This window comes from Panthera onca, chromosome E1 (genome assembly GCF_046562875.1).
Source record: "Panthera onca isolate mPanOnc1 chromosome E1, mPanOnc1 haplotype 2, whole genome shotgun sequence".
In the NCBI taxonomy this organism is placed as follows: domain Eukaryota; kingdom Metazoa; phylum Chordata; class Mammalia; order Carnivora; family Felidae; genus Panthera; species Panthera onca.
The window spans coordinates 2,166,097-2,187,010 of NC_138352.1; the positions used below are offsets into that span (position 1 = coordinate 2,166,097).

The window sequence follows — 20,914 nt, forward strand, 5'->3', positions numbered from 1 at the left end:
AGGACTTAGCTCTTTGTTTTAAGTGACAGGTTCCTAAGTATTTATTTTCATTATCATTAAGCAATTTAAAACCTTAATGAATAAATTAAGGGGGACTATACAATGGTCAATGATGAGTACAATTAACTAAGGATTATGATTTATCTAACAGTGTATACCTAGGGTCAAAAAAGAAAACAATTTTGGGGCACCTGGGTGGCTCGGTCGGTTAAGCATCCGACTTCGGCTCAGGTCACGATCTCGTGGTCCCTGAGTTCGAGCCCCGCGTCGGGCTCTGGGCTGATGGCTCAGAGCCTGGAGCCTGCTTCAGATTCTGTGTCTCCCTCTCTCTCTGCCCCTCCCCTGTTCACGCTCTGTCTCTCCCTGTCTCAAAAATAAATAAACGTTAAAAAAATTTAAAAAAAAAAAGAAAACAATTTTTTATTTCAGCAAAAAAAGGGCGGAGTAAAAAAAAATCATGGGCAAAGCAAATATGACAAAATCTTGACAATTTTCTATCTAAGTGTTAGATATATGGTAGTGGGGATGCAGCCATTATGCTCTTCTCTTAACTTCTGTGTATGGTTGAAAATTTTTATAGTAAACAAATTTTATGTGAAGGATGGAAATAATTTAATATCTGACAGCTGCAAACCACTAACACAATCAACTAACTCTTGTTGGGAAAATGCATATATCTGAAACAAAAGAAGTCTCACATGAATAATATCAAATTCTTCACTAACCATTCTTTTCACAGCTGTAAAGTCTAGATTTGTAAAGCGCAGCAGTCATAATTTATAAAGGTCTAATTAACATCTTCTCAAATAATGAAACAATATATAAAGATAACCATCCCAAGAAAGAAAAAAATAAAGAAAGAAGGAAAGAAATCCCCTCATTTATGAGCTCAGAGTTCAGAGTGTACTTTCTCACAGAAAAATAAAAAGTGATTAGATTCTACACCAGCCCACAAAAACTTTTTTAACATAATATACTCCAAGAATGGTTTTAACTAAGAAAATACTTCTGGGGGGCACCTGGGTGACTCGGTTGAGCACCCGACTTTTGATTTTGGCTCAAGACATAATCTCACAGTTGTGGGATCGAGCCCCACATCAGGCTCAGGCAACCCTGCTTGGGATATCCCCCCCCCCCCCCGCCCTCCCCTGTTTGCGTGCACGCTTATGCTCAAGCACTGTCTCTCAAAATAAGTAAGTAAACATTAAAAAGAAAAGAAAAGAATTCTGGAATAGGAACTTAAGAGATTCTGACTATACACATCTTAAAATTCTTTAGAGAAAGTGTTTTCTGCTAGTAGGGAGATAATGGTACTTCATAAAGAACAGGGAATCAATCCCTTGCCAGGTATTCTATTTAAAAAAAGCCAATAACCCACTGAAAGCAAATGGGAGTTCAGATTCTATCCATTTAAACTTTCGAGGTGACAATAAGCTGAGGACTACCACAAACTCATAAAACATATAGCTTTTTTGTTAGTTTGTCCCCAGTTAATCTGTCTTGAGTGGAAAGCAGTGTTTTCCTCCATTTCAGTGTAGAATACTGACTTTGGGTTTTGTTTCGTTTTTTTTTTAAATAATTGTTCTAGGGGCGCTTGGCTGGCTCAGTCAGAAGTGGGTACAACTCTTGATCTTGGGGTCATGAGTTCAAGCCCCACACTGGGTGTAGAGATTACTAAAAAAATTAATCAATAAACCTTAATTGTTCTAGAACTCTTCACTTCTTTATTTCATTTGGCTACAGAATTAAAGGAAATATGAACCGTTTGCTTCAAAACACCACCAAGAAGGTACTGTCTACCAACATACATTTTTTAATATTTATTTATTTTTGAGAGAGAGAGAGAGAGAGAGAGAGAGAGAGAGAGAGAGAGAATGCGCGCACAAGCAAGGAGGGGAAGAGAGAGGGGGAGACAAGAGGATCCGAAGCAGGCAGAGCCTAACGTGGGGCTTGAACTCACAAACCATGAAATCATGACCTGAGCCAAAGTCAGACGCTTAACCTACTGAACTACCGAGGCACCCCCACCCCCGCAACATATACATTTCCAAATGTTCCAAAGGCCAAATGTTCTAGCCCTATGGCAAATATTGTAAGTTTTGGTACTTACGATACCATTTTCATTAGACATGTAAATGAGTAAAAATAAGGTAATTTTGTAGTCATCCCTCAAACCAAAAATACCCCTTGATCTTCAACGTCTGAACATTAACACCAAAGCCTAAAAAATTTCTAAGCAAAGTACTACAAAGAGAAAAAAGTAAATTTTCCTTCTGAAGGTACTAAAGGAATTTTTTTAAGGAAGAAAATGAGGTAAAATAACCAGAATGCGTATGACTAGAAACTAAAACCAAACATATTAAAAAGAATAAGAAACAAAAGAGTATTTAGCTGCAGAGGTTCCCAAAGCCTTTACCGATCAACTCAGTGAGCTAAAATGTGGCTACTACATGAGATCAACGTCTAGTACCAATAGCTTCTTACCCACTGAATTTCCCTTGTAATAAAATGCAAAACTAAAACAAAGTGCCTATCTTTTAAAATGTCATTATCTCAGAAAGTTAAGAAATAGATTAAATCAATGTTCTTTTAGTTGAACTTTATAGATGTTAGAGTTTCAATATGTCCATGGAAACGTTTTCAAACAATTATAGTTATGGAAATAAAACCAGTTTTATCTACTACTCATATGTTCCTAATCCCAGTGATTAAATCTAGAGGCATGAACTTGAGACAGATACTGTGTGCATTATGTCTGAATACAAACACTCAAAGTGGATTTGAGTTTAAAATGTTAGAAAGTTATGTGTCCTTCTCTCTCCACTTATGAATTTAAAACTCAACATTCTGGTACAAAAAGTTTCTCATCTAAAATCCAGGAAAAAAGTGTAATTCCTAAATTGAGCCTTTGTTAACTATAACGAAGTTATACTAAATAACATACTTGCTACATGGGGTTGTTTTTGGCAACGTAAGTATTTTCATGGACTAAAGTGAAACGTCTGGAATACAGATGCAAGAAAAAAATCTAAGGAATAGGCATATTAAGAGATTAATTTCTTTAAGTGATGGCTACCAACCTTGCCCAAAATATGGCTGCCAACTTTTCAGCTTAATCTTCAATCTTAGCCACATAAAATCTTTCTGATCACTGATCGTACCCAATATGACATCATGAAACCTGCCTACTTTTCTCATGTTCCCACTCCCACAGATTTTTAGACCATAAATTTGTAATGTTTCCTTTGCGTAAATTCATTAATCATATTACATAAAAATGACAGTACTCTCTGACAAGACTTTATGTCAAAATACAGCTTGAAATACTATACATTTACTCTTTTCTTTTTTTTAAGGCTTTAAAAAAATTTTTAAGCTATATCCAACGCAGGGCTCAAACCCATAATCCCAAGAGTCAGATGCTCTACCAACTGAGCCAGCCAGGCGCTCCAATACACATTTACTTCTAAAGAAATTCTAAAGTACATGTCTTTCTCAAGAGATTCTGGATATATTTCTAAGGAAATTTAAATTCTCACATTATTTAAAAAACGTCTTTCTATTCCAGAAAAGATATACAATATAAACACTAACCAAAAGCAGGCTATGGTAGCTTAGAAATGTTATTAAAGATAAAGGATTATTTTACAATGAGAAAGTTAACTGAACAAGAAATATAAAGATTATGTGCACCTAATTACACAGCCTCAAACTATGTAATGCAAAAACTGACAAAAAGAAACTCCACAGTAAACTGTTAGAAGTAATTTTAAAATATCTCACAGAGAAGGAAAACAAATACTAGGAAGGATATAGATTTGAACGACACAATTAAAAACCTTGACCCAGGGGCACCTGGGTAGCTCAGTCGTTTGAGCGTCTGATTCTTGATTTTGGCTTGGCTCATGATCCCAGAGCGGTGGGATATAACCCAGCATTGGGCTCTAGGCTGGGCGTGGAGCCTGCTTAAGATATATTCTCTCTCTCTCTCTCTCTCTCTCTCTCTCTCTCTCTCTCTCTCTCTCTGTCTCTCCCTCCATCCCTCCCTCCCTCTCTCCCTCCCTCCCTCTCTCCTTCTCTCCCTCCCTCCCTCCCTCCCTCCCTCCCTCTCTCTTTCCCTCTCTCCTTCTCTCCCTCCCTCCCTCCCTCCCTCCTTCTCTCTCCCTCCCTCCCTCTCTCTCTCCCTCTCTCCTTCTCTCTCTCTCCCTCCCTCTCTCTCTCCCTCTCTCTGTCTCCCTCTCTCTCTCTCCCTCCCTGTCTCCCTCTCCCTCTCTCCCTCTGCCCCCCCACCCCTCCACCCCTCTCCCCCCTCCCCTCTCTCCCTCCCTCTCTCTTTCCCTCTCTCCCTCCCTCCCTCTCTCTCTCTCTCTCCTTCTCTCTCTCTCCCTCCCTCTCTCTCTCCCTCTCTCTGTCTCCCTCTCTCTCTCTCCCTCCCTGTCTCCCTCTCCCTCTCTCCCTCTACCCCCCCACCCCTCCGCCCCTCTCCCCCCTCCCCCACTCATGCTCTCTTTCTCTAAAAAATAAAAAAAATAAAACAATAAACTTTGACCTGATTGTCCAATACTGCACCCAACTGAAACACATATATTCTCTTCAAGCGTGCGTGAGACACTTGTCAACATTAACCAAATACTGAACCATTAAAAAAAGCCTCAACAATTTCTCTGATTACAGTGGGTAAGCTAAAAATCAGTAACAAAACGATAACCAGAAGGGGCGGGGGGGGAGAAACTATATCATAATGGAAATTAGAAAATAGTTTAAACTCAATGACAAAGACAATATGATATTTGTGGGATGCAGCTACAACAGCACAAAAAGGAAACTTACAGCCTTGACAGCGGAATAGAAAAACATAATAAAAATAGAAATAGAAAAAATAAATAAAAACTAAAAATCATAAAGCACCCATCTTGAAGAGCCAAGAGAGAAATAATATTTTCATCTAAATGCAGAAGGATGGGGGGCGCCTGGGTGGTTCAGTTGGTTAAGCATCCAACTCTTGATTCTGGCTCAGGACATGATCTCAGAGTTTGTAAGTTCAAGTCCCACGTTGGGCTATACACTGCTTGGGATTCTTGCTCTCTTTGCCCCTCCCCTGCTCCCTCTCTCTCTCTCTCTCTCTCTCTCTCAAAATAAATAAATATAGATAGATAGATAGATAAATTTTTTTTGAATGTAGAAGGATAATTAGTATCAACTAGGATACTCTTTTGAGGAGGTTTTGTTTTGTTTTGTTTTGTTTTAATGCAACCAACAAAGGGCACCTGGGTGGCTCAGGTCATGATCTCAAGGTTTGTGAGCTTGAGTCCTGCATCAGGCTCCATGCTGCCAGTGCAGAGCCTGCCTGGGATCCTCTCTCTCCCTCTCTTTCTGCCCCTCTCTCACTTTTGTGTGTGCGCTCTCTCTCTCTCAAAATAATAAATAAACGTAAAAAAAATAAGTGCAACCCACAAAAATGATAAAAATTTAAAAATTTTAAAAGCAGGGGAAAAAAGCCAGGTGATGAATATGTTTGTCACAGATCGTGGTGATGGTTTCCTGAGTGTATATTTATCTCCAAACTCATCGAGTATACATTAAATATGTACAACTTTTTGTATGCCAATTATAGTTCAATAAAGTTTTTTTAAAAAACAGGAGCAGTTAAAAAAAAAAAAAACACCACAAAGATGCAAAGGAAATAATAAAGACAGGATCAGAAATAAACTGGAATAAACACAGAATCAAAAAAGGATCAACAAAGCCAAAAGTTATTTTTTTTAAAGACTAATAAAAGGTGTTAACAGTTTTGTGAGATTTAACAAAGTTTTGTGAGATGATTAAAAAGAAAACAAACAACCAATTTCTGGACTGAAAAAAAAGAGAACATCACTATAGATCCCTGCAGACACCAAAGAAACAGGATGTTATTATGCCAATAAAATTTAAAATTTAAGCAAAATAGGTAGATTCCTAGAAAAATGCAACTTACTAAACCTGACATAAAACAACAGAAAATATAAATAGCCCACTATCCATCAAAGAAATCAAATCTAAAATTAATCTTTCCCACAATAAAAACCCCAGGGCCCGGGTGCCTGGGTGCCTCAGTTGATTAAGCGTCTGACTTCAGCTCAGGTCATGATGTCACGGTTGGTGGGTTCGAGCTCCGTGTCAGGCTCTGTACTGACAGCTCAGAGCCTGGAGCATGTTTCAGATTCTGTCTCCCTCTGTCTCCCCTTCCCTGCTCACGCTCTCTCTCTCTCAAAAATAAACATTAAAAATAATAATAATTTAAAAAAAGCTCAAGGACCAGTGGCTTCATGAAAAAAATAAAAAGCCCTTTATTTAAGTAATAAATAATACCAACTCACAGAAACTCCTGCAGACAACAGAAAAAGTGGGAACTAGCCCCAACTCATTTTGTGAGGCCAGCATAATCTGGACACCAAAGCCGGACATGGACATTAACAGAAAAGGAAAATTACAAGTCAATCTCACGTATCAGTGCCAACTCCTAAATAAAATATTAACGAACTGGATGCAACAATATATAAGAATGAAAATACACCACAACCAAATGGTATTTATTCCAGGAATATGAGACTGGGTTAACACTTACAGAATCAACGTAGGAATTTCTGCTTCCAGATGGAGCAGAGGGACTGGATTTAACCCTCTGCCATGAAACAACCACAAACGAAAAAGAGACCACATAATAGAAAACAAAGGAGCTAACAGGTACTTTACAAAAGAGGGTAACCAAATGACCTATATATACACATATATTTCGTATACATGAAAAGGTGCTCAACATCTTTAGTCCCCAGGAAACTGCAAGTCCAAACCACCAAAAGATATCCCTACATTGCCATCAGAACGGATAAAATAAAGGGGAAAAGAAAGAAGAATGATACTGATGATACCAAGTGTTAGCAAGGATGTAGAGGAGCTAGAACTCTTGTAGACTACTGATGGAAGTATAAACTTGTACAACCACTTTGGAAAACCAGCAGCACCTATTACAGATGAGCATACATAAAATGAACGGCCCAGGAAATCCACAACTAGATTCATATCTCTAGAAAGGTACATATATGAGCATAAAAAACATGCAAAAAAATATTCATAGTAGCATTATTCACAATGGTCCCAAACTGGAAACCATTCAAATGCCCATCAACTCAGAAAATGAATAATAAATTCATAATTAATCGTCATCTATCTATATAATAGAATATTATACTACAATAAAAAGGAATGTACTACTATTACAAGCAACATTTGGATGGCTCACACATATTGTGGAGGCAAAAAAAACTGGACATCAAAAAGTATATACTGTATGATACTATTTTTTTAAAGGTAATCCTAACTGGTGTTTATAGAAGTCAAGATGGTAAATGCTTTTGTGGGAGTGAGGGCAGTGGCGGCTAAGAGGGGAAATGATGTGGTTACACAGGTGTGTTCCACCTGTGTAGATATTTGTAAATATCTATCAAGCTATTTACTGAATATTACTTAACCAGGTGCTATACTTTAATGAAAAAGTTTATCATAATATATCTTTCCATACCGAACACTTGCCAATCTGACAGTCTTCTACTGATAAACTTTAGTCGTTAAATTAGGTGTCTGAACACATTCTGAAGATTTAGAAAAGAAAACCCTGTGAGATGCCTTCTATCAGTTGTTATTTTTCATCCACCTAGAATAACCCCCCTCTCTAGCTCTTGTGATACCACATCTCATCTACTGACCACAGAGTGGTCAAGAATGGTAACAGAAATTGGTCCCGGGACACCACAAGGTACCTAGCACACTGCCAGGCACCATTACGCTCAATAAATATTTGTTGAATAAATGAGCTCATAGAGAAAGAGAAACAGAAGGAAGCAGAGAGGTACGTTATAGTCTTCTCTGAGGGTCAGAACTCTACTATTAGGCCTGTCTACTGCCCATTAGAAAGTAAAGTCCTCAAGGGCCTTGACTTTGTCCATTTTGGTCACTAGTGTCATTAAGTTTTACAGTCAGGGACCTACCAAAATGTTTTTACCTACTTTAAATGTATCCAATTCCTCTTTAAAGACTGGTGTGGTATGTTTAATTAGTATCTTTAAAAATGCTTCATATTGTTTTGGAAGCAAGTATAAGACTATCAGGTTTCTAGGTTTGGTTTCATTTATTAGTCTAGTCAAGAAAAGAACTATGATTTACTAAATGGTCAGGTTTCGAATCTACAGCATCTTCAGCTATCTAGCACTCTGATCCTGCTAATGGCCCCAATCCACTCTGATCACAACTACTGACAATTGCTATTTGCTCCCATTCTAGCTTTCTTAACACTTCTTATTCGGGTTCTCATCTAAATCAATTTTTCATGACTACGCATGAAGAAAACCACTTGAATACAAAGTTTAAATACAAAGGATCTCATTTAGAAGAATTATGTTAACTACTAGTGAGTGAATCAGTAAATGGATAATTCAACGCACCCACTTTATTATTTTTTTACTTGCTGGGCTTTCTCACTCTTTCAAAGAGTTGACTATACAGCAATAAGGACAGTATCCAACATTTATTAAGCAGTTAACATGCGTCAGATACTATGCTAAGTCTTTTATATATATTATTTCACTTGGTGCCCTTTAAAAGTGTTAAGTCAGATACTAAGATAAGAGTTTCTCCCCTTAAACCATTCTAATAACAAAAATAACAGGGGCGCCTTGGTGGCTCAGTCGGTTAAGCGTCTGACTTCGGCTCAGGTCATGATCTCACGAGCCCTGCATCAGGCTCTGTGCTGACAGCTCAGAGCCTGGAGCCCGCTTTGGATTCTGTGTCTCCCTCTCTCTCTGCCTCTCCCCTGCTCATGCTCGCTCGCTCTCTCTCTCTCTCTCTCTCTCTGTCAAAAATAAATAAACATTAAAAAAAAAGTTTTTTCATTAAATTTGTTTCTGTATTCATTTCACCAGATAGCAGTTTCCAGACTTTTCTTCATCTTAGTGACCAGTCTCTCATTAGCATAAAACATGGTGAGCTTATTATTGTGATTCTTCGGGACCCTCCACACACATCACTGCATGTAACCTAATGTTACACTGGTGTTTTCAGCAACAGTTTACTGTTTATAAACACTCAGTTGAGAGCAGTCACACAAGCACTGTTGATCATCAAAATCCTTCAAGTTAACAGAACAGGAACACTGAGGCCTTGCAAGATTAAATAACATTGACTTAATGACAGAAGCAGATCTAGAATCAAATCTTCCAACTGCTAATGCTATCTTCCTCCCAACACATCAGAAGCACATCCCCAGTATGAAATGTAGCAACGAAAGTACCGCAAGTTGGAAAATATGTGATATTCTTACAATATACGGAAAAAAATCATTAAGGATTTCCATCAAGGTATTAGCTACAATTCTTCCTTTCTGGTAGGATTACCAGTGTTTATTTTGTTTTACTCATCTGAATTTTTTAGTTTGCTTTTTAAAAAAATACACAGTTCCTAAAATAAAAATTCTTTCTCATTTAAAAACAAGGCAAAATGAAAGGTATAATGACATCCTTCATGTGTGATAAAACTTACTTCAAGCACAATTTTAATTTTAGAAAAGCTTAAAATATGGATTATTGGTTAACTTACATTTCAAAATATATCTTGCACAAAATGTTTTGTGACAATGGTTTTCTATCATAACATCATGGTTTGAAATGTTTAAAAAAAACCACACAAGCACATGCAAACATAAAATTAATTTGTTAGTACGTACAGAATTGGAATGGTCAAATCATTCAACACTGAGCCATTAGTATGTAAGTACTTAAAACCAAAATGTCTGCCACTATGATCTGGTGATAAAATATACAAATAAGTCTATTAGTCAAAACCAGCTAAATGAACTTAAAAAAGCATGAAGATTATGATGAGTTTCAAGCACTAAGTGCAAGAATGTGTCAAACTCCGAATGTTAGGTGACAATTTAGCAATCAGGGATGGCACTTATGTAAGCAAGCAGCATGAATGAACACATACTTTAAAATTCCAGGTGACATTCAGCTCTTACTACCAAAGGGAAGGATTCCCCCCATTACAGAGGCATTGATACACTGCCCTCTGTACCTGGCACGTCCTGGGGGAGCTCAGATGCCACCTTCTTCTCTGCCATGTTGCTGCTATCATGGGTTTCTGAGAGACACCCCACGGGACTCCTCCCTTCAGAGGGACTAGTCTCTTCTGGAGAAGCATTTGTTGTGTTGTCGCCAAGATTTGCTGACACAGAGTTACCTTTATCCCCAACTTCTGTTGGCTCTACAGTAAAATGCACAACAAAACTTTAAAGATATCCTTTAAATTGCTCTAGGACAAATGGCCACATTCAATCAACTACTAAAAATGAATGATCACCAAGAAAACCTGCTTTTATTTGATGGCCATTTTGAAGCAATTAGATTTTGGGATATTTTTGCAGTAGGCAATCCAAAGAGTATTTAAGAATATTTAAAATATTAAGAACGTTTAAGTAATTAATATAAAAATGAACATAACACATACAAAAGTGTATATTCTGGTATAAAAATAGTGATTTTTTTCACCAACAAATCTTACAGGGAAAGGGTATCTTATTAGGAAGTATAAATAGAGATATGGGTATATTATAGCAAATCTACCAATACATAAAACTCATTACAATGATTATACATGTTACAAGAGGAAAGGATATCCTAATTTCTTTAGAAATATAAAATTATAGAGGTATTAGTAATAAAAAAAAGGATTCATTTTCATTTTGAAAGCAAAATTGGAGGTTTCATAAATAACACTGATGAAATACTATTTTCTAGCCAAGTAATTTTTTTACCCTCGGATTTTCCTTGCTCAGGATCATCATCTGGTGCTTTGTCATCACCATCTTTTTCAAGGGACTGGTCTTCAAACTCCTCTCTGCTTTTCTCAGCATCTTTGGAGTTATTATTCTCAGTCTCATTCTTGTCCTTTTCTATTTCTTCTGGGCTTTTAACAATATCAATGTCTCCTTTTTTGGCTCTTATGGATTCCAAAATTTCTTCTACAACAAAAAAAAAAATTTTGTTTCCAGGTATACCAAATATAGAAAAAGTACCACAAATGTCACTCAAGAGTTTCAATACAAGTTATTAAAGTTACATATGTCAAAACAGCGGAACTAAGAAATAAGGATCAAGATTACCGATACGATATTGATGCCCATAGAACACAACCAATGGGGTAATCTTCACTTCTAGAAAATATATGGTAGGGGCACCTGGATGGCTCAGTCGGTTAAGCATCTGACTCTTGGGGCACCTGGGAAGCTGAGTCGGTTAAACTCAGGTCATGATCTAGAGGTTTATGAGTTCGAGCCCCACGTCAGGCTCTGTGCTGACAGCTCGAGCCGGGAGCTTGCTTCGGATTCTGTGTCTCCCTCTCTCTCAGCTCCTCCCCCACTAGTGTTGCACGCTCTCTCTCTCTCTCTCTCAAAAATAAAGAAACATTAAAAAAAAATTTTTTTTAATAACAAAAAGTACACTACATGCTGAATTACACTGAAATATAACATGCTCATTGTAGGAAATTTGAAAAATATAAATAGAATACCAACTATAATCATTCTATGCTAGTTGGTTATTTTTTGATAAAAGCTGGTCTATTACCTAGTTAGAGAAAAAGAATTTTTTTAGAGAAGAAGAATTTAAGTACCTCAATGACCCAGGCACTGTTTTTGCATGGTATCTTACATAATTCTCCAATTCTCTAGTGTTCTACCACATGATAATCCATAATGGAATTAACTAATTCCTCTATATTGGACACTTTTTAGTTTTTCACATTCCCCTAAGTCAGACCACTAAACATTTTAATTATACATCTTATTTTGGTTTTGTTCATTAGTTAAGATGATATTATGTACATAATTTTGTGAATAGGCAAGCTCACTCTAGAAAATATTTCTAATTTAACATATTTGATAAAAACACACTTAACATTGCTTTTTAAGGGACTGGATAGTTCTTTATTACCGTACTCAAAGCTGAGAATGTAAGAATAAAAAGGGATTTGTCGATTTTTTTTAATGTTTTTTTTTTACTTACTTTTGAGAGGGAGAGACCACGCGCGCGAGTGGGGGGTGGGGGCAGAGAGCAAGGAAGACACAGAATCTGAAGCAGGCTCCAGGCTCTGAGCTGTCAGCACAGAGCCCGACACAGGGCTCAAACCCATGAACCAACCATGAGATCACGACCTGCGCCAAAGTCGGGACACTCAACCAACTGAGCCACCCGGGCGCCCTGAGATTTGCCGATTTTAATGCCATGATTCATGAAAGAAAACTAAGAGGGATATAGCCTGACTGAAAGTAATAAAATTTCTTATTATTTGATCTACTGTATGGAGAGAAAATAGCAAGAAGGGGATACAACCTCCCCAAAGAATTCTGACAACTAAAACTTATCTGATGAAAATGTTACATATTTTTCTAAACAGATGTAACAGAAAAATACTTCCTACCACCAGATATGAATAAACACAATCCTTGGTAATCAGTCTGCTAGTTTCTGAAGACGAAGTATATTTGTATGCAACAGTATTTATATATAACAGTATGACTATAGCATTCTCAAAAAATACACATGAATTAAAGGCACTACAGATGCAGAGCATGTAGGAACAGGCTCCGATATAGCTTAAGTAGATATATTTATTACATATAAATATTCTACTTTAAGCAAATAGAAAATGGGGAAATTTTTCAGTAAATGGAGAATGGGAAAATTAATAGGATTATATGTATAGCAGATAACACATATAGAAGAACAGAGCCAGGCAGTTCAAGTGTACTTTCAAAGTCTTAATCATTTTATCTAAGATTAAAATGCACTATTAGAAAACACAGGTGATACTTATTAAACATGCAGAGTAGATCTAGCAGGATTTTAAAAATGGCAATAATAGCGTGTCTGGAAAAAAGCAAGGTGAAACGGGATTATGAAGGAGATTCACTTTTCACTGTATACCCTTTTATACTATTTGAACTTTTTAAAAAAATCATAAGTATTTATTATCTTTTATAAAGTAAGAAGTTGAGCAAGAAAGTAAATTAGATATTGAAATATAACCCAAACTATAAAGTAAATATCCATAACCCAAGGTAACCCAAGGTAAATTAGGTATTGAAATCTAGGGGCGCCTGGGTGGCGCAGTCGGTTAAGCGTCCGACTTCAGCCAGGTCACGATCTCGCGGTCCGTGAGTTCGAGCCCCGCGTCTGGCTCTGGGCTGATGGCCCGGAGCCTGGAGCCTGCTTCCGATTCTGTGTCTCCCTCTCTCTCTGCCCCTCCCCCGTTCATGCTCTGTCTCTCTCTGTCCCAAAAATAAATAAAAAACGTTGAAAAAAAAAATTTAAAAAAGAAATATAACCCAAGCGATAAGGTAAATATCCATGAGTCCACACCGATATAAATAAATGACTGAATAATAAACTAGAAGAACAGACAAATCTGCTGTGCAGAAAAATCCCAAATAATTTATGTAGATAGCCACTACCTCCAGGAGGGAGAGCCTAACTCTCCCCTCCCTGAGTGTGGGCTGTGCGTAGTGACTTTCTTCCCCAAAGCACAGCATGGGTAGAAGGAGTAATTTTATAGTGGAGAAACTTGACAAACGCCACCTGAGCCAGGTTAACATGATCAGTGATAAGTCACGTTGACGGCACATAATCTTGGTATGATGATAAGAATGGCACTTTTCACCTCTGTAGTCTTCCTCCCCAAATCCATAATCTCAGTTGGGAGAAGAACATCAGACAAATCCAGACAGAGGGCATTCTACTAAATACCTGACCAGTACCCGTCAAAACTGTCAAGGTCATCAAAAATAAGAAGTCTGAGATGGGGCGCCTGGGTGGCTCAGTCGGTTAAGCATCCGACTTGGGCTCAGGTCGTGATCTCGCACTCCGTGAGTTTGAGCCCCGCGTCAGGCTCTGTGCTGACAGCTCAAACCCTGGAGCCTGTTTCAGATTCTGTGTCTCCCTCTCTCTCTGACCCGCCCCCGTTCATGCCCTGTCTCTCTCTGTCTCAAAAATAAATAAAGGTTAAAAAAAAATTTTTTTTTAATAAATAAATAAATAAATAAATAAATAAATAAATAAGAAGTCTGAGAAACTGTGACAGTCTACAGGAGCCTTAAGAGACATGATAAGTAAATGCAGTGTGGTGTTCTGGATGCGACCATGAGACAGAAAAAGGATGTCAGTAAAAATATGAATAGGAAAAATGAAATGAAAAATATGAATAGGAAATATGAATAAAGTATAGAGTTCAGGTATTATAATGTATTAATATTGGTTCACTACTTATGACAAATGTGTCACACTAACTACATTCCTAATGGGGAAACCTGGTGCAGGCTATATGGAACACTGTTCTACCTTAGCAACTTTTCCGTAACTATAAAACTATTCTAAAATTAAGTTTTACTTAAAATAAAAAAGAAAGCAAAGACTAAATTTTAAAAGAACACTATTTCTCATAATTAAAAATAGGGTTCCTAACAATAAGGTAACTTGAATTAAAGAAAACAGTTGGGGAAATATTAGTAATGACCGAGGCAATATACAAAATGCTAAAATGCATAGCATCCCTAATTTATGCTGGGATGAACAAGGTTCTCTTGGGAAAATGAAAGTATCGGGAATTGAAATATACATATTTGAAATGTTAATATCTTCAAATTTTGTAGTGACTTAATACCAAGAATTTATCTCAAATTTAGTAACAAGTAAAATGAGAAGATTTCCCTCTTACCATTAGCTGCCGCCAGAAAGGATTTGTTACTGCCCCGAGCCTTATTGGTCAAGTCTTCAGTTATGTCCATGTGTCGGTGGATTTCTTCACGCATTTCTTCCAGAATTTTGCAGAGTTCTGCTTCCCAGTAATCTTTATCTAGACAGTCAATTAATTCTGCAAGTTGGACCTTTGTGCTGTAGTACCAAATTTTCTTCTCATTTTCATTTTCTGTATCTTCTTCTCTGTTTAAAAGAACAAAAACACTTTCTATGTTAGCTATAATGGCACTGATCTGACAGCTGCCATCTACGCAATGAAAGTTAAAATATGTAACACAAACTGCATGTTTTAAGGTGTTCAGTATATCTGCTCATAAAAACTCCCCTCCGGTCTCATTCAAACTCGGGTTACTTTTGTTCCAGTTGAGCAATCTCTAAGTATTTGGATTTCCTAGCCCACAGCAGCTTATGATAGAATAATCTGTGGGGCCTCTGGGTGGCTCAGTTGTCGGTTAAGTATCCGACTCTTGATTTCAGCTCAGGTCATTATCTCACAGTTATGAGATTGAGCCCTGCATTAGGCTCCACACTGGGCATGGAGCCTGCTTGGGATTCTCTCTCCCTCCTCCCCCCTCCCCTGCCCGCCCTCTCTCTCTCTCAAAAAAAAAAAAGAAAAAGAAAAAAAATAATTTGTAATAGTGGGGAGAGAGGAATTAGTATAGCAGCAGAGAAAGGTATCTAAAAATATGACACACAGAAACAGAATCTCAAGGGGCACCTGGTTGGCTCAGTGGAAGGAGCATGCAACTCTTCATCTTGGGGTCATGAGTTCGAGCCCCACACAGCATGTAAAAATTACTTACATATATAAAACTTGAAAAGGGAGAAAAAAGAAACAGGACCTCAAAATTCAAAGTGTGGGAGTGCTCAGTGGAGGACAGTCTTGGTTCTACTTCAGTCGACTCTGATATCATCACTCTAACCATACGAATGAAATTTTAACCAGAAATATTTAAACTATACTCAGAGCAGGTTGACACTACAATCCAGTTTAGAACATTTCCATCAACATGGTATAAATGCTCTGCTAAATTCTGGTCCTTGAAGAGTGATCTCAATGAGCAATACTGTCTCGTGCCTCTTCCCTTCTTATGGCCCAAGTTCAAAATGGGGAGAAGAGGAGCAGCCCCCAGCCCTGCCTACATCTCTCCAAAGGTCCCACCCACTTGTAACGGAGGTGTAGACTCCAGCAGGGATGGCCACTAACTACAAACCCAAGGCAAATTCAGGCCTACGACGGGACTATGAGAAATACATGCGATGATATTCTCTCATTCGAAAGGAGTCCAGGAGCATGTGTGAGGTACCTGCCGAGAGTTTAACTTTCCTGTCTACTCAACAGCAAACTCACAAAGCTGAAAGAACTAGGCTTCAAGAAAGACTTGGCTTTAGGGGCGCCTGGGTGGCTCAGATGGTTGAGCATCTGACTTCGGCTCAGTTCGTGATTTCACGATCTGTGTGTTCGAGCCCCACCTGGAGCCTGCTTCGGGTTCTGTGTCTTCCTCTTCTCTGCCCCTCCCTCCCTCTCAAAAATAAACATTAAAAAAAAAATTTTTTTTTAAAGAAAGATCTGGCTTTAAAATGGGTTCAGGCATTTATGAGATATGCAACCATGAAAAAGACACCACCTCTCTGAGCCTCATCTAGCTGCTAAAATGGGAATAACAGTATCTATTTTCAGGGTCAGCAATAAGAATTAGAGGTGTTATAATAAGGCACAGATTGTAGTACCCAGGCACATTGTTAGTAATCAATAAATATAAAATATGATTACTACTATTAAGGTAGCAAATAAATAAAAATTGAGCAGAATTCCAGGAATGAATCATCCAGTAATTCTAAAGAAAGAAGGGACATATCAAGTCATGGATAAATAAATGGATATCGAAATTATCAAAACTTTTCAAACATGAACAGAAAAAAAAAGAAAGAGCAAAGCGAGATAGCATTTAAGTTTTATTTAAGGAATCTCTACCCCAAACCTGGGGCTCGAACTCATAGCCCTGAGATGGAGTCGCATGCTCTTCCAACGGAACCAGCCAAGCACCCCCTGCTTTGCTCTTTAAAATCAGCATCTGCTAACATATGAAATTAGTATATTGCTCTGTTAGAAGCTTTCTAAAAAATTGCTGAAAATCATTTTTTTTTTAATCTGCTCTATAAGGGTATTTTTACTGACTTCTTATGACTGAGTGATGACAACAATCTTATCCCAACTTACAATGTTAAAGATGTCAGAGTCCTCTAATCAAAAAGACTAATATAATGCTTTCAAAAGGCAATACTGTATCAAAATTCTAATTAAGTGACAATATCAAATCAGAAAGTACTTAGCTTTGACTGAGCGTAAGAGTTATAGGACAGCCTGATTATTATCTAAAATATCAATCTTAAGGATTTCACTGTTATAAAGATGTTAAATTCGTTCTTTTACAATGTGCTTTATCCTCTTTATTCAGAAATATCTACCAATTTCAATGAAACAAGAGAAACATTCTGTATAAAAACATTTTGGGGTTAGAAAACATAATTTACAAGCATAAGATTTCAACATGAAAACGGGGTTCTATGGGAACCAATTTAATTAAACGGACATTCTATTTTTTCAAGTAACTCACATACTACTGAAAAGGTTCCTAATAGCTGACTTAATCCATATAGACACCTGCATAATTTCCATTTAAACAAAGAATAATTTCAATTTTTATCTTAAGTTTCATCTTAAAGGAGAACTCACTACTTCATATAGCAGTCCGTTCTGGATTGGAATTGCCCTTTTAGAAAGTTCTTCCTTTTAATGACATGACACAAATCTAGTATTTCTGCCAATTAGGCCTGGTTCTGCCTGCTGGAGTTATGTGAAATAAAACTAACATATCCTCCACACACAGTCCTTCAAATCTTTTACTTCAAATCTTTCACATCTGTAATTTTGCTGTTTTTTCTCTTCAGGCCAAACATGCTCAAATACTTTAATCATTCTTTTTTTTTTTTTTTTTTTAAGTTTATTTTGAGAGACAGCACGTGTGGGGGAGGGGCAGAAAGAGAGGAAGAGACAGAGAATCTCAAGCACTGTCAGCATGGTGTCCAATGTGGGGCTCGAACTCATGAACCATGAGATACTGACCTGAGCCAAGACCAAGAGTCAGACGCTTATTAACTGAGCCACCCAGGTGCCCTTAGTCATTCTTTACAGCACATTTTCCAGTCTTCACTCCCCTGATTTTCTTCCCTTAAATGTCCCTCTACAAATGTGGTGCCCAGTAACTTTTTTATTCTGCTCATCAAAGGTAATACACAACACTGACAACTTTTTTCTTCTTGAAGCTGTAGAAGGATAAATTTGTTAAAAGCATAAAGTAACAAAACAGAGTGAACAATAACTGCTAATGTTTTCAAAGAAAAGCTGTTCTGTTTTTGTTTTTTTTTTAAAGCAATGTCTGTGCCCAAGGAGGGTCTCAAACTCAACCCTGAGATCAAGAGTCACATGTTCTACTGACTGAGCCAGCCAGGCACCTTGTGGAAAGTTGTCCCAATGCTTTTTTTATTGTTTTATTTTCATTTTTTTATTTTATTTTATTTTTTATTTTATTATTTTTTTCGTTTCCACACCCAACATAGGGCTTGAACTCACAACCCTGAGATCACAAGTCACATGCTCTACTGACTGAGCCAGCCAGGTGCCCCGCCAAGTTGTCCCAATACTTGCGGACTTGGGCACACATTGTCAGAGTTTATATCATCAAAATTATTTGTTTTAATTATAAAAGTGACAAAAGCTTTCCTATATAAATATACACTGATGTGTATGTATATTTAGTTTGGGGGTCAGAATGTGGTTTCTATCGACGCTCTGTCCGTACAGTGCCTACAATGTTCCTTCTGCACACCCAAACTGGCCTGGCTTTCCTAAAGACACTAATCAGCTCAAAGGAGCTCACAGGGTGGCAGGGAAGACAGGTTGGAATGAAAACGTCTGCCAAAAACATAATTAAGAGCAAACATAAATATTACAGGTCTCCATGTTAAAGTCTGTTTGGCTTTCACTCAGGCAAGACAAGGAGGAGGTTAAGACTAACAATAAGTCTCAAGTTTCATTTTTAAACAAACCCACAGAAACTAAGAGTAAGGAACAGTAGTAGTGGGTTGAATAGCATCCCTCCAAAATTTATGTCCATCCGAAACCTTAGAAGGTGACCTTATTTGGAAACAGGGTCTTTGCAGATACAATGTGATTAAACCTGGTATCCTTGTAAGTGGAAGAGAAGACACAGGGACACACAGGAAAGGTGATGTGAAGGTGCGGGCAGAGATGCGCATAATCCATCTGCCTATAGGCCGAGAAATGTCAAGGACAGCCAGGGACCACTAGAGCTTGGAACAGTCTCCCTCAGAGTCTCCAGAAAGAACCAGTCCTGCTGACACTGAGGTTTCAGACTTGTGGCTTCACAACTGTGAGAGACCAAATTCCTGTTGTGTGAAGCAACTCCGTGTATGGTGATTTGTTAAGGCAACCCTAGGAAACTCAACTTTAGGTACAGGGGAAATGGAGCCCTCGGACAAACACCTAAGAATGGGAACATGGCTTTGGAACTGGGTGATGGGGAAAGGCTGGAGGAATTTGGAGATACTGGATGGAAAAGGCTTCGGCTTCCTTGAAGAGACAGAGGTAAGCAGAGATTGGAATTATGTTGCTCACGAGCCAAGGAACACTTGAGCCACTAGAAGCTGGAAAAGGCAAGAATGGATTCTTTCCTAGGGCCTCCAAAGGGAACACGGCCCCACTGCCACCCTGAGTTTAAACTTCCAGCTGGCACAACTGCCAGAGAATAAACTTCTGCCACCCAGTTTGTGGTACTTGGGTTATAGCAGCCACAGGAAACCAACCCAGCTAGGGATTTAGCAGTTAAAGCACCAGCGAGGTCAGGCAGTCCGAGCAGATCAGGAGCACACATTCTGGAGCCAGAATACCTGGGACTGAATCCTGATTCTGCTACTTACGACTAGTTGTGCGACACTGAATACATTATTTAACCTCTCTGTGCCTCAACTTCTGTCTGAAAAATGGGGTGGCAATACTTCTATCAAAATGTTGTCGTGAGGACTGAGTTCAAACACATAAAACACTTAGAACGCTGCCAGTGTCGACTGGGTATAATAATGCAGAGTTGCTACTATTTTCTTCATCTTATGAAGTATGTGATACCTACCTTAAAACGAATAATTACAAGTGGGATGGGTGTTTAAAAAAATAAATAAAGGAGGGGCGCCTGGGTGACTCAGTCAGTTGAGCATCTGACTTGCTTTTGACTCAAGTCATGATCTCGCAGTTCACGGGTTCAAGCCCCAAGTCGGGCTCTGCACTGACAGTGCAGAGCCTGCTTGGGATTCTCACTCCCTCCCTCTCTCTCTCTCTCTGCCCTTCTCCCACTCATGCTCTCTCTCTCAAAAATAAAAAACTTAAACTTTAAAAAAAAAAAATCTTTCAAGGTGCAAGAGGGAAAGAGGTTCAGGGAAAGAAAGCCCTAGGAAAGGGCATATATAGGCCAAGACTTGAGAATAAGCCAAAAGATTTCTGGATGTTTTAGTTTGATATTTACTTATTTATTTATTTATGGGGGGGGGCGGGGGGCAGGTAATGGGAAGCAAGAGAATTAAATGTCCGAAATTAGGGAACTGTGAACTTTCTGTTAAGAGCAAATGGAGGAATCTGAACTTTCTGTTAAGAGCAAATGGAAGTAACTGAAAGGTTTTTTCAACCTGAGGGAGAAAGAGACCTGATCCAAATTGCTGAAATCATCCAGCTGTGGAACAGAGACTAGCACTGGGTAGTGGGGAGTTACACACAGGGGTAACTACTAAAGGAGTCCAATCCAGATGATGTTGGCTTATGTTATGATAAGGGCAGCAAGAACGGAGAAAATCAGATTTAGAATTTAAGGAGTAATTAAAAGGTATAATAAACAATACAAGACAAAAGCCTATTCCTGAGTTTCTTGCTTGAGCAGCTGGTGCAATGGTGATCCCATTTACTACAGATAGGATCAATGGGTGAAGGGTAGGTAATGCGGGGG

At 38.2% G+C, this 20,914-nt stretch overlaps 1 protein-coding gene across 15 annotated transcripts in view; it reads right to left on the reverse strand.

Annotated features, from left to right (window-relative positions):
- BPTF (bromodomain PHD finger transcription factor) overlaps positions 1-20,914 on the reverse strand; it is a 149,689-nt gene that overhangs the window by 85,829 nt on the left and 42,946 nt on the right. For 12 of the 15 annotated variants that reach the window (XM_060645640.3, XM_060645645.3, XM_060645639.3 and 9 more), the window contains exons 3-5: positions 14,800-15,023; positions 10,844-11,050; positions 10,105-10,293 (exon numbers count right to left, since the gene is read on the reverse strand). In XM_060645640.3, the coding sequence (XP_060501623.3) occupies positions 10,105-10,293; positions 10,844-11,050; positions 14,800-15,023 (620 nt within the window). The remainder of the gene's footprint in view (positions 1-10,104; positions 10,294-10,843; positions 11,051-14,799; positions 15,024-20,914) is intronic. The other 3 variants (XM_060645647.3, XM_060645648.3, XM_078438279.2) reach the window with 1 other exon arrangement.